The following is a 13,024-nucleotide window of genomic DNA, read 5'->3' as shown; positions in this document are numbered from 1 at the left end:
GTGGTGGACCACCACCAGTGAGGCATAGACCCCAAAACCATTACAAGGCAAGATACAATATACTGTATATCTGTTATACCTTTGCATATGGCCGGAGAACTGTGTACATTGTATGAAAACTCAATATGAGAAGGAAAAAGTGCATCACAATGGAAACTAGTAGACATGGTCTCTACATTCCTGAGAAAGAGAGAGGGGCAACTCATCTGCAGACCAGTTTAACCCTTCACAGGTAAAGGCCTTTTTGACAAACGATTCAGGTAAAGCGGGGTCTGACAGACCCCAAGCACAAAAAATAAAAATAAAATACTTCTACTGCATTTATTGACATAGAACTCAAAATATATGTACTTCAACTTATATTCTTCCATTTACATGCTTAAAAGTGACTATAATTGTTAGACATATATTTTAATGAAAATTACAAAAAAAAAAAAAAATGATGAAAAATAAGATATTGTTGACTTCAGAGGGTGCTTGACTGAAAGCATGAAACATGAAGCGGTTGGTCATCATCATTTTGTAGAGACCAATGTCACAACTATTTTTGAGGAAAAGCAGAGCTACAACAAATGAATAATAAATGTGTTTCATAAACCATGAAATCTGAAGAAAAAAAACAGTGATTATTTTGACTTTGACCAATTTTACGCAAAAATTATGGACTGGTTTTAATGAAATTTTCAGGGAAGGTTGATACTAGGTCCAGCAAACAATCTATAAGTTTTTAATGGTATTTAAGTTTATTATTTATAAGTTTTTATGGCTCTAAGCACTCCTACCCTGACTCAGCAAAACCCCATCCTTCGTTGACGGAAGTTTGTGGTCTCAGAGGGTTTTGAGTTTTCTTGAGAGGACATGAGTCAAGCAATTCATACATAATGCTAGTGATAATGAAGAACATATTTTATTGGATATACTGAAAGTGGAATTTGTGATACTGAAGAATCTAATTGCAGTCATCGCAGATGGGGGTTGAATGGTCCTGACACACTGGTCTTTTGCAGTGTAGGCAGTAGTTCTTGGTCTTCCTGTCAGACTTCCGGTCACACAAGGCACATCGCTTTCTCATAGAAGAGGTATCCGCTTGCTGATGGGGCATGTTCAAGCCAAAGACCGTTCTGATGGTCATCAAAGTACTTTTGTGCATCCCCTTGAAGTTCATCCTCTCCTCTGCCCATGGCCGTATCATCTCTTCTGCCAGCTCAATCAGATACTTCCGGCGTGATGAAAGTTCCGCCTGTCCATCACGTTTCCTCATTTCATTGCAGGTGATATAGGAGTTGACACCGGCGGCGTTGACCAGTCCGTACATTATGCACAAAGGCCACCGTTTGGTTTTTTGGCTGCACGTATATCGGGCACACATTTGATCAAACGCGTCAACCCCTCCTTTTGTGTTGTTATAATACAAGATGATTTCTGGCTTCCCACAGTCATCCATAACAGGTTGTTGGTGCATTGAGGAGATCAACTGCACAATTTTTTTCTTCTTGTCAGATAAATGTGACACAAGTGCCATGGTTGTGTCAAAGAGGAAAGCCGTGCACCCTTTTCTGATGACCGTCTTGTCTGTCATCAGAGCTGGTACTTGTGGCTTCTTGTCCCTCAGTGTGCCTACATATGTGAGCCCATAATTTTTCAAAAGATCTTGTACAAGGGGGATAGATGAGAACCAGATGCATGTGTGGGAATAGAGTGGCTGAGGTGTCCTAAAATGTGGCGAGATGTCATATCTTATGATGATATGAGAATAGTGTGAGAAGAAACATATTATCAACAGAACAGAAAATATCAAACATTTATATGTGATACAAATTAAATTTGAACTAAAAGAGGGGAAGGATGAAATAAATTACAGCTGTATGTGTGGGAATAGAGTGACTGAGGTGCCCTAAAATGTGGCGAGATGTCACATTTTATGATGATGAGAATAGTGTGATCTTGTTGTGAGAAGAAACATATTAACAGAACAGAAAATACTAAGCATTCATATGTGATACAAAATATGTGATACAAATTAAATTTGAACAAAAGAGGGAAGGATAAATCAATCAAATAAAATGTGGCGGAATGTCATGCTTTATGATAATATTAGTATAGTGTGACCATGATATGAAAAGAAACTCACATTACCAGAACAGGAATTAAACATTGTGATAAAAATTAATGTGATCAAAAGAGGAAAAATGGAATAAATTAAATAAATAAATTAAATAAATTAAATAAATAAATAAAATCAAACTAGGATGTATGTTTTTCTGTTGATAAAAAAGAAGAAATTATTATTTACCCATAAGTATAAATGATAAAACATTTATATGACATGAACAAACCTCAGGTAAAGTAGGGTCTGACAAACCCCACGCTACTCACACCTCAGGTAAAGTGGGGTCTGACTGACCCCACGGTACTCACACCTCAGGTAAAGTGGGGTCAGACGGGCTCAAAAGCTCTATAAAGCTTATATAGAGCAAGATTCAGGAATGACCCTATCACTCCATTAAACTACTCCACTGATCAAGAAGGTATATGGGAGTACATATCTGTATGTAATATATTAGTATATTAAAATTAAAAAACAAAAAAGTATGGGGTCTGTCTGACCCCACTTTACCTGTTAAGGGTTAATTAACTAGCATAAAAGTATGCATACATACATACATACATATACCAAGGCTTTTTCCCCCTTTCAAGGGAGGTAGCCAAAAAGGGAAAGGCATAAAAACACTCCCACCCATTTCATCCCCAAATACACTCCACACCCCTCCCACCCTCCCTCTCATCTGAGCACCTCCTGGATGACGGGTCATCCCTGCACCTTGCCCACTGCCCTGGGTCAGAAGCAGTGTCGCAAGACACAGCACATCCACAGCAAGGCCACTTCATTTAATCGGCGACCCCCCCTCTCCGTCCCCCCTTGCATATAAGGCGAGGACGGGGAGAAATCCCTTCGGGCTGCGTCAAAATTTACTCACACATACTACCCCATTCCTCCTCATGCAATCACATCATCATCCATATACAACCATTCTCCACTCACCCCTGTCTTCCGTCCTCTCCCTTCCTTCCTCAACAGACATTCCCCTCTTCCCCAAAGCCCCCTTCACCCCATCCATCCACCTCATCCTAGGACGTCCCCTCATGTTCACTCCCTCCACATCTGCCTTCCATACCTCTTTTACTAGTCTTTCTTCACTCATTCTTTCCATGCGTCCAAACCATCCTAATATTCTTTCATCAACCCTATCTCCCAGCTCCTTTTTCACCCCTGTTCTCCTCCTCACCTCCTCATTTCTCACTCTATCCAGCCTAGTAACCCCCACCATACTTCTCAGACACCTCATCTCAAACACATTCAAACTCCTTCTCTCTTCTTCTCTTATGTTCCACGTTTCTGGCCCATACAGTGCTGTTGGCACAATCACTCCTTCATACAGTCTCCTCTTCGCATCCATTCCCAAATGTCTATTCCTCATTACACTCTTTAATCCACCAAGGCATTTACTCGCTTCTCTCAATCTACATTCTACCTCCACCTTCACTCCACCTTTTCCTGCTACACTTGCACCCAAGTATCTAAAACTATCCACTTCCTCCAGTCGCTCTCCCTTAATGTTCACTTCCAGTCTACTGCCACTTTCACCCCTTGTACATCTCATCACCTTAATTTTACCCACATTTATCTTTAGCTTTCTTCTACTACATACTCTCCCAAACTCTGCCACCAGCTTCCTCAATCCCTCCTCCGACCCTGCCACAAGTGCAGTGTCGTCCGCAAACAACAGCTGGCTCACCTCCCACTTTTCTCCATTTTCTTTAACCATCTCCAATCCCTGACCCACTACCCTAGCATTCACCTCTCGCACCACCCCATCCATGTATAAGTTGAACAGCCAGGGCGACATAACGCATCCTTGACGAAGTCCCACCTTTACTTCAAACCACTCACTCTCTCCATTTCTAATCCTGACACAAGCTCTACTACTCTCATAAAAACTCTTGACAGCTCCCAAAAGCTTTCCTCCTATCCCATAAATCTGCATAACCTCCCACAGTGCCTTTCTGTCTACCCTATCATAAGCCTTTTCCAGATCCATAAAAGCCCAAAAAACATCCTTCCCCTTTCCTATAGCTTTCTCACATATATGTCTTACCACAAAGATCTGATCTACACAACCTCTACCTGTCCTAAATCCACACTGTTCCTCACCAATTACTCCTGTTCCTCTCCTAATCCTCTCAATCAAGATCCTCCCATAAGCCTTCCCTACTACACTTAACAGGCTAATCCCTCTGAAACTACTACCTTCACACTTGTCCCCTTTTCCCTTGTAAAGAGGAACTATACAGGCACTTCTCCAGTCCTCTGGTACTCTACCCTCTCTCCAGCAAACATTAAATAACCTCACCAACCAGTCCACCATCACTGAACCTCCCTTTTTCAGACATTCTGCATGGCATCCATCCAGACCAGGTGCCTTACCTGCTTTCATCATCTTAACAACTGCCTTCACCTCATCCTTCCTTATTTCTCCTCCATTCTCCTCACTCATCACTCTCATTTTCTTCGCATTTCCCACTGCAGCTATCTTTCCTTCCCTATCCTCCTTCACATTTAGCAACTCCCTAAAATATTCTGCCCATCTTCCCCTTACTGCCTTCTCTTCCATTATCATCTCTCCATCTGCACCTTTTACCTTTTCTTCCCTACTTGATTCGCCTCCTCTTCCTCTCTTAATTTCTAAACAAAACATCTTTTTATTACTTTCAAATTTTTCTGTCATACTCTTACCCCATTTCACATCTGCTCTCCTCTTTGCCTCCTTTACCTTTTGCATACTTAATTTTAAGTTATTTTGATAATTGGAGAGTAAAAGACAGGATCCTATGAACATTAAACTTCTTTTCTGTTTACTAAAATTAGGTAAATATATACAAAAAAGGGCTTTTTCTTCCTTAATGGTATTTATGAATTCCTCCCAGTCTGCTTCTTCAAAGAATTTCTTCAAGGTTGAGTAATCTGGCTTCCCAAAATTGAGTCTCCCTTGCCTGTATGATCCATTCATTGGCTTTATTTCCACATCCATTAGCTGAAATTTAATTGTTCCATGGCTACTTTTTCCAATGAGGGCAAAGGTTGTTGAAGGAGCCGATGATGTCTGGCTCTTTGGTTAGTAGTAAATCTAATCTTGTGAGAATGTCATTTTCTCTTACACGAGTCACTTTCTTTAACCACTGGGTCATTGTGATCTCCATTGCTATATTTAACATGGTATTTCCCCAGGAATCTGCCTTGCCACTTGCTTTCCAGTCCTCCAGTTTGCCTCAATGCAATTCAAATCTCCAATAAAGACTAAGTTGTTACCTTGTTCAATAGTTTTCTTTAGAGGATATTTTTGTCCAACATCATTTCATGATATTCAACTTCATTTCAAGCTCTTGTCTTTGGAGTAGGGGGGTGCATATGCCACCATGAAGTCTCTTCTATTCTGCCTTTTAGTTCTAACTTTAAGGTGGATTGCTTCAGCTTTGCCTTCACTCAGATTTTTAGTTCCACCTCTGTCCTTTCTCATAACAACCATTCTCCACCTATTTTATCTTCTATGTCTCTTCTTCAGGTGTATCTGTTGTTCCCCAGCTGCAAATTAATATCTTTTAGGAGTTTGGTCTCCACTAAGCACAAACAATCAGGCTCATTTACCCTCAAGTAGTCATTTATCTCCAACCTGGGTGATAATAAACCATCTGCATTAGCATAGGCTACTTTATTTATTTATTTATTTATATATTTTTTTCATTTCCTCATGATTGCTAGTTGAAAAAAATCCTTCTGTCTTATTTAATTTTTGACTGCCTTTCTCTAAGAGCTTCCGTGTTTTTGTACATTTATCTTCATTTGCATCTATCTAAATCCAATTTATTCATTTATTTATTTATTTATTTGTTAACTTGTAATAACTCCCAAGACTTGCTGATTACTCTGCTATGACTTGTGACTTGAATTTTATTTTCATTGGATGCAAGCCATTTCTCTTGTACTGACCTAACCTAAACATGTCTTCAATCTGAATTATTACATCCGAGTCATTTCCCAGAATTATTGAGATAATTTCCTCAATCTTTTGTATCTGTTCCTGGCAAACCTCTATGAGGTGATGTGGTCTTAGATAGATAGATAGATAGATAGACTTTATTTGGCAATAAATCAATGTACATGAAGTGCAGATAATGACAAGAACACATAGTTCAAAATAATAAATGTAAATTGCCGAGGATAACACAAAAAGCATGAACGCTTATTTCCATTGTCAGCCAAAGAGAATTGTCATCTACATCTCTAAAAAGATATTATATATATGTATATATATTTTTTTATTCCTTCTAGCCTATCAGCTTTTATTCTCTGCTGCTCCATGATCTCTTTAAAGGTCACTATATTCTTATCTTTTTCCCATGGTATTGGAAAAAAAAATTCCTCTCATTTGTCAAAGTCACATTTTTCATTTTTGATGTAACAATCTCTGTGAATTGGTTGCAAGGTAGAATTGGGGAAGCACAAGAGAGGTCCAAGAAGAGAGGAAAAGGAAGATATACAGTGAGGGAGGCAAACAGGAGAATTGTTGTAAAATGTGAGATGACTTTGAAAAGAATAAAAAAAAAAGTTTGGAAGGAAGGGAAGAGAGAAGGGAGTGAGTCAGGTAGAGAGGAAGAGTTGAAGGAGGCAGATGGGCAGATGTTGAGGAAAGTGAATGCAGTAAGGGAAGATGGGTAGAGTATTTCAGTGAATTGTTTAGTGTAGAGGTGATGAGAGAGGGATTGACTGTGGCAGTGGGAGGAGCTAGAAAAAAAACTGGCGAGAGAGGAAAATGACTGGGCTCTTGGAGAGGATGAGGTATAAAGCATTGAAAATTATGAAAGCTGGTAAGACACCTGGGTTGGATGGTTGTCATTCAGTGTCTGACATAGTGAGGAATGGTTATAGTAGATTGGCTAGTGAGGTGTAATGTGTTCCAGAGAACTGGAAAAATGCCTGTGTACTTCTGCTTTGTAAAGGAAATGAGGACAAATGTGGATGAGGTATCAGTTTGTTCAGCATAGTTGGAAAGGTCCCCAAGGGGTCAGTGCCTGGTCTCCAGGCCAGGCCAGAGTTACCTTTTACACTCACATTTTACTCCCAATACTCTCCCTTTCCAATAACCTAATTTTTTCATATGAAGAAGTTGGTACACTGGTACCTGCTCTCCCATTTCTCCTATTAGTTGGCAACATAAAAATCAAACCAAGCCCCTATGCATACCCCACCTGCACCAAACACACACATCCTTCAAATGCAACACATGCCACTAATGGTTCTATATAAAACACAAACCAATACACAAAAAGCTGGATCTGTAATTACACAACACAAGACAATCTTCACACCCACAAACATATCAAAGCATTAACACACCCTAAACATACTACAGTACATATAAACATAAGCAGACTAGCTAACAAGCATTCAGAACTGCTCCACTTCTTATGCAAACACAATAGACAGATTACACTCATGCATGAGACAAAACTGACACTTCAAATAACGATCCCTTCATTCATAGATTACACAACAATAAGAGAAGGCAACACAAGAGACACTCATAGCACCAGTATTCAAAAGGATACCCGTCTTTAACAAAACACAAGACACCAAACAATCTCAGACTGAAATAATCACAATCCAAACACAAATAAAGAAAACAACCTATGCACTCACAACTATATATATCCCTCCAACTGCATCCTCCTCAAAGAGTTACACCTCTTAACTCCAGCCTCTGAACTTAATAACAAACCACACACTGGCATGTGATCTAAATGCACAGCACCCAAATTAGTTTGTCATATAAACAGCAGAACAAAGAAGATACAAGATTCTTTAACAACTCCTCAACCTAAACATGATTAACTCCAGCAACAACCCCACTATATAATCTCTCCAGCACAATCAACAACCAGCATCACCTGCTATAACAATTGTGTTTACCCTCCAAACAAACCATATGGAAAACCATACAAGACCTATCATCTGATCACTTACCAATCAAGATCACTGTGGAGCTGGAAGAAAAATTATAACCCATGACAAAGAGGTCTTTCATAAATTAACCAAAAAGCAAACTGGCAAAAGTACTCAGAAGACATTGAAGAGGAACTGGAACACTGAAACAGACCAATTCCTACCTGTGGTCAGAGCTGTAAAAAAAAAATAGTAACAATCATCCAGAAAGCATGTAAAAAAACTCATCTCAAGAGTCTCCAAAAAGAACTTTAACCCCAGCTTCAGGCACCAGATAGCCTCTTAAAAAGGGGGGTGGATAAAAGCAAAACACAACCTAACATAACAAGAAAAAGAACTACTTAGGTAAATTAAACCATAGCATTACAATAACAAACAAAAAAGAAACTGGGAAAAACTAACAGACAAAATAGCTGGAAAGACAGTCAGTGAAAAAAAGGGGGAACAGTAAAAACCATCAAAAACTGAAAACTTAATCTCCCCCTCACCCCCAATCCATTGCCCTAGATGTCTCTTGTAGATCCATGGCTCCCAGGTAATTGGCAACAGCCACCAGATTGGCCCAAAATTCACTTGAGGAAAAATATTCTGTTGTTGTCTGGGTATAGATAGGTGGGACAGTATAAAATAAGGTGTTTGATGGTTGCTTTAAGGGGCAGTTTGTTCCTGTGCTTGGCCTACTCTTTGTTGGTGTTATTTTATTACTGAACATAGTCATGCTAGTGTGGATCATGCTTCTCATGGTTTTTTTTTATTTTATTTATATTTTATTTATTTATTTATTATTATTATTATTATTATTTTTTTTTTTTTTTGTGCTAATATCTGGTGGGGTTTGATGAAGTAGGGAATTTGTTGGTTGATCATGAAGACCTTGGATTGTGATTGAAGTGTGGATGTATTTTTTGTGTGGTGCTGGTAGTAGGTTTCTGTATATGTCTGAGTAGTATACTGCTTTTTCATTTAATAGGTTGTTCTGGTGAGATAGAATGAGGCGTTCAGTTTATGGCTTTTATATGGAACTGTATACTTATAATTTTTGTGATGTCATGTTAGGATAATTTTTGTTTCTGTGTACAGGTATTTTGTTGGGATGGTTTTGGTGAATCTTGTTATTATTGTTGGCGCTTTTTTTTTTCTGTGGAAGTGTTGTTGTTGTTGTCGTTCCCTAGACTGTCTGTCCGAGCAGTCCCGTCTCCCCAAGGAATGCCACAGCCGAAACTGGGTTTTCCCACAAATCCTTTATAGAATGTATGTTGTGTTGTTTGCGTACATGATTGTGTATAATGCAGTCTTCCATTATGTGTTGTATGGTATGGGGTGAAGTGTTACATCCTGGGTAGCTGTTCACAATGCGGTCATCCAGCCTCTTCTGGTAGCTTAGAAGTGCTGGGTGGTGGCCGCACCGCAGTCTGGCCAAGTGGACTCTGTCCTTTCGTGGGAGAGATGATTCAGAAGGGTGGATATCAGGGTGTCTGGCATGCAGCAGTGTGTTGTCTTTCAGTGCATTAATGGAGCGGTGAGTGATATGATTATGAATATGTTTCCGGAGGCTGGTATTTGGTGGTTGTGGAGGAAGAGAAGAGAGTATCTGTGTGTGATACAGGTCTTTGGGTGTTGTTTTAATGTTTCTTGGTGTGTGTGGGTGTGATGTGTTTGTATGCCTCTCCTGCAACATTCGCTCCCAAGTATCTAAAGCTATCCACTTCCTCCAGTGTCTCTCCCTTAATACTCACTTCCAGTTTGATGCCATCCTCTTCCCTTGTACATGTTATCACCTTACTTTTACTCACATTTATCTTCAACTTTCTCCTTTTGCACACCTTCCTAAACTCTCACTAACTTCCTAAATCCCTTGTCTGATCCTACTACAAGCACAGTGTTGTCAGCAAACAACAACTGGCTTAGCTTCCATTTTTCTCCATTTTCTTTAACCATCTCCAATCTCCAGCCCATTACCCTTGCATTTACCTTGCAAAATAATTTATTTACTGGTGTCAGGAGTTGAATTTCATCTAGAAAAGTTAAGTCTGCATTTCTTCCTTTCAGGTACTTCATGAACGGGGTTTGTCGTGAAGGTGAAAGGTGTCACTTTTCCCATGACTCTGCCCGCAGTAGACCAAGCTCAGTGTGCCGATATTACTTGAGGGGTACATGTGCATTTGGACAAAATTGCAGGTAATAACCAAGTTTATTAGTGTGATTTTATGTTATTGTGGAAAATTTTGGTCCTTTTATTGTTGAAAATTTGGACATGTAACTGTTTGATAATCTATACAGGATGTAAACCAATCTTGAAGTATTTTTATGTAATTGTAAATTTTTGCACAACTTCTTAGTCATTATGATCTGTTAGATATAAACTTTGCATGAGAGATACAAGTACAATACTTGTGTGAAGGCAGTACTAGAATAAATTTAATTATTGAATTGTTACCTCAGCATGAATACATATTTAAAATGTGAATGACCAAATATGGGATATTTTCTGAATTAGTGTGTTTGATCAGTATATTATGTGTTTTTGTAACATCCTATGTACCAGAGTTTTGCAGCATTCTCTTATGATTGGTGAATAATTTCCAATAAAAATGTGTAACATTGCCCCTAAGACTAGGAGTGCTGTTGTTGTTGGTGAAATATATAATTATGATTGGTGGAAAATTAGAAAAAGAACTGCTTCAACAATGTAAGAAAATTTTGACTGATGAACAGGAAGAATGAAAACTGAAAAAATGTATAAATGAAACAGATTGGAAAACAGCAAACAAATGTTAGGGATATCTGTCTCACATATATTGAGGGCTTTTTCCCCCTTACAAGGGAGGTAGCTAAAGTCACATGCCTTAAACCACTCCTACCCATTTCATCCCCACATACTCCATCCCCACATTCTCCACTCCCATTCACCACCCCTCCCTCTTTTCTTGGCTCCTCCTGGATGATGGGTCATCCCTGGGTCAGAAGCAATGCAGCAAGACACAGCACATTCATAGCAAGGCTGCTTCATTTAATTGGGAAAACCCCTCTTTATCCCATCATGCAGAAAAATAGAAAACGGGGAGAAATACCATCATGCTGCATCAAAATATCATTCACACATACTCCCTCACCTCCCCATTCCCTACCAAATCCTTTCCATGCATCACGACATCATCCATGCACAACCACTGTCCACTCACCCCTCTCCTCTGTCATCTCCCTTCCTTCCTCAATAGACATTCCCTTCTTTCCCATTGCCCCTTTTACCCCATCCATCCATCTCATTCTTGGTTGCCCCCTTGTGTTCACTTCCTCGACCTCTGCTTTTCACACTTCCAATACTAATCATCTTTCTTCACTCAATCATTCCATGTGCCCAAACAGTCCCAATACTCTCTAATCAACCCTGTCTTCCAACTCCCTTTTCACCCCTGCTCTTCACCTTGTTTCTCACTCCATCCAGCCTAGTGACCTCTACCATACTTCTCGGGCATTTCATCTCAAACGCATTTAAACTCTTCCTCTCTTCCTCTCATATTCCATGTTTCTGCCCCTTACAATGCTGTTGGCACAATTACCCTTTCATACAATTTCCTCATAGCATCCATTCCCAAATATCTATTTCTCATTACACTTTAATCTCCCAAGGCACTTCCTTCTCTCACTCTACATTGTACCTCCACCAACATTCCTCCCTTTCCCACCATATTCGCCCCCAAGTATCTAAAGCTGTCCACTTCCTCCAGTCTCTCTCCCTTAATACTCACTTCCAATTTGCTGCCATTCTCTCTCCATGTACAACTCCTCATCTTACTTTTACCCACATTTATCTTCAACTTCCTTCTTTCGTACACCTTCCCAAACTCTGTCACCAACTTCCTTAATCCCTCCTCTGATCCTGCTACAAGTGCAGTATTGTCAGCAAACAACAACTGGCTTATCTCCCATTTTTCTCCATTTTCTTTAACCATCTCCAATCCCTAATCCATTACCTTTGCATTTACCTCTCGCACCACCTCCATGTATAAATTGAACAGCCATGGAGACATGACACATCCCTGACGAAGTTCTGCCTTTATCTCAAACCACTCACTCTCTCCATTTCTAATTCTAACACAGGCTCTACTACTCTCATAAAAACTCTTGACTGCTCTTAACAGCTTTCCTCCTACTCTTTATATCTCCAGTACCTCCCATAGTGCCTTCCTGTCTATCCTTACATAAGCCTTTTCCAAATCCACAAAGGCCCAAAAATATCCTTACCTTTTTCCTAAAAATTTCTCACATATCTGTCTTACCACAAAAATCTGATCCACACAACCCCTACCTGTACTAAACCCACACTGTTCCTCACCAATTACTCCTTCTGTTCCTCTCCTAATTCTCTCAATCAAAAACCTCCCATAGGCCTTCCCAACTACACTCAACAAGCTGATCCCTCTGAAACTACTACATTTACACTTGTCCCCTTTTCCCTTGTAAAGTGAAATTATACAGGCATTCCTCCAGTCCTCCAGCACTCTACCCTCTTTTTGACAAACATTAAACAACCTCACCAGTCAGTCCACCATTACTGTACCTCCCTTTTTTAGACACTGTATGACACCCAGGTGCCTTACCTGCTCTCATCATTTTAATAACTGCTTTCACCTCATCTTCTCTTATTTCTCCTCCATTTACCTCATTCATCAGTCATTTTCTTAGCCCTTCTCACTGCAACTACCTTTCCCTCCCTATCCTCCTTCACATTTAGCATCTCCCTAAAATACTCTGCCCATCTTCCTCTTACTGCTGTCTTTTCCATTATCAGCTTTCTGTGTGCACCTTTTACCTTTTCTCTACTTGATTTGCCTCCCCTTTCTCTATTAATTTCCTTCCAAAAGATTGTTTTGTATATCATTATATATATATATATATATATATATATATGTGTGTGTGTGTGTATATATATATATATATATTTTATATATATATATTTTTTTT

At 39.5% G+C, this 13,024-nt stretch overlaps 1 protein-coding gene across 6 annotated transcripts in view; it reads left to right on the top strand.

Annotated features, from left to right (window-relative positions):
* The window catches only part of LOC143037847 (putative E3 ubiquitin-protein ligase makorin-1), a 95,628-nt gene that overhangs the window by 23,950 nt on the left and 58,654 nt on the right, over positions 1–13,024 (top strand). For all 6 annotated transcript variants that reach the window (XM_076206422.1, XM_076206421.1, XM_076206425.1 and 3 more), the window contains one exon: positions 10,109–10,237. In XM_076206422.1, coding sequence (XP_076062537.1) covers positions 10,109–10,237 — 129 coding nt within the window. The remainder of the gene's footprint in view (positions 1–10,108; positions 10,238–13,024) is intronic.

Source organism: Oratosquilla oratoria, chromosome 23 (genome assembly GCF_046742065.1).
Source record: "Oratosquilla oratoria isolate Oo_2021 chromosome 23, ASM4674206v1, whole genome shotgun sequence".
Taxonomy (NCBI): Eukaryota; Metazoa; Arthropoda; class Malacostraca; order Stomatopoda; family Squillidae; genus Oratosquilla; species Oratosquilla oratoria.
The sequence above is the reverse complement of the archived record's forward strand: the minus strand, read 5'-3'. Positions and strand labels throughout refer to the sequence as shown.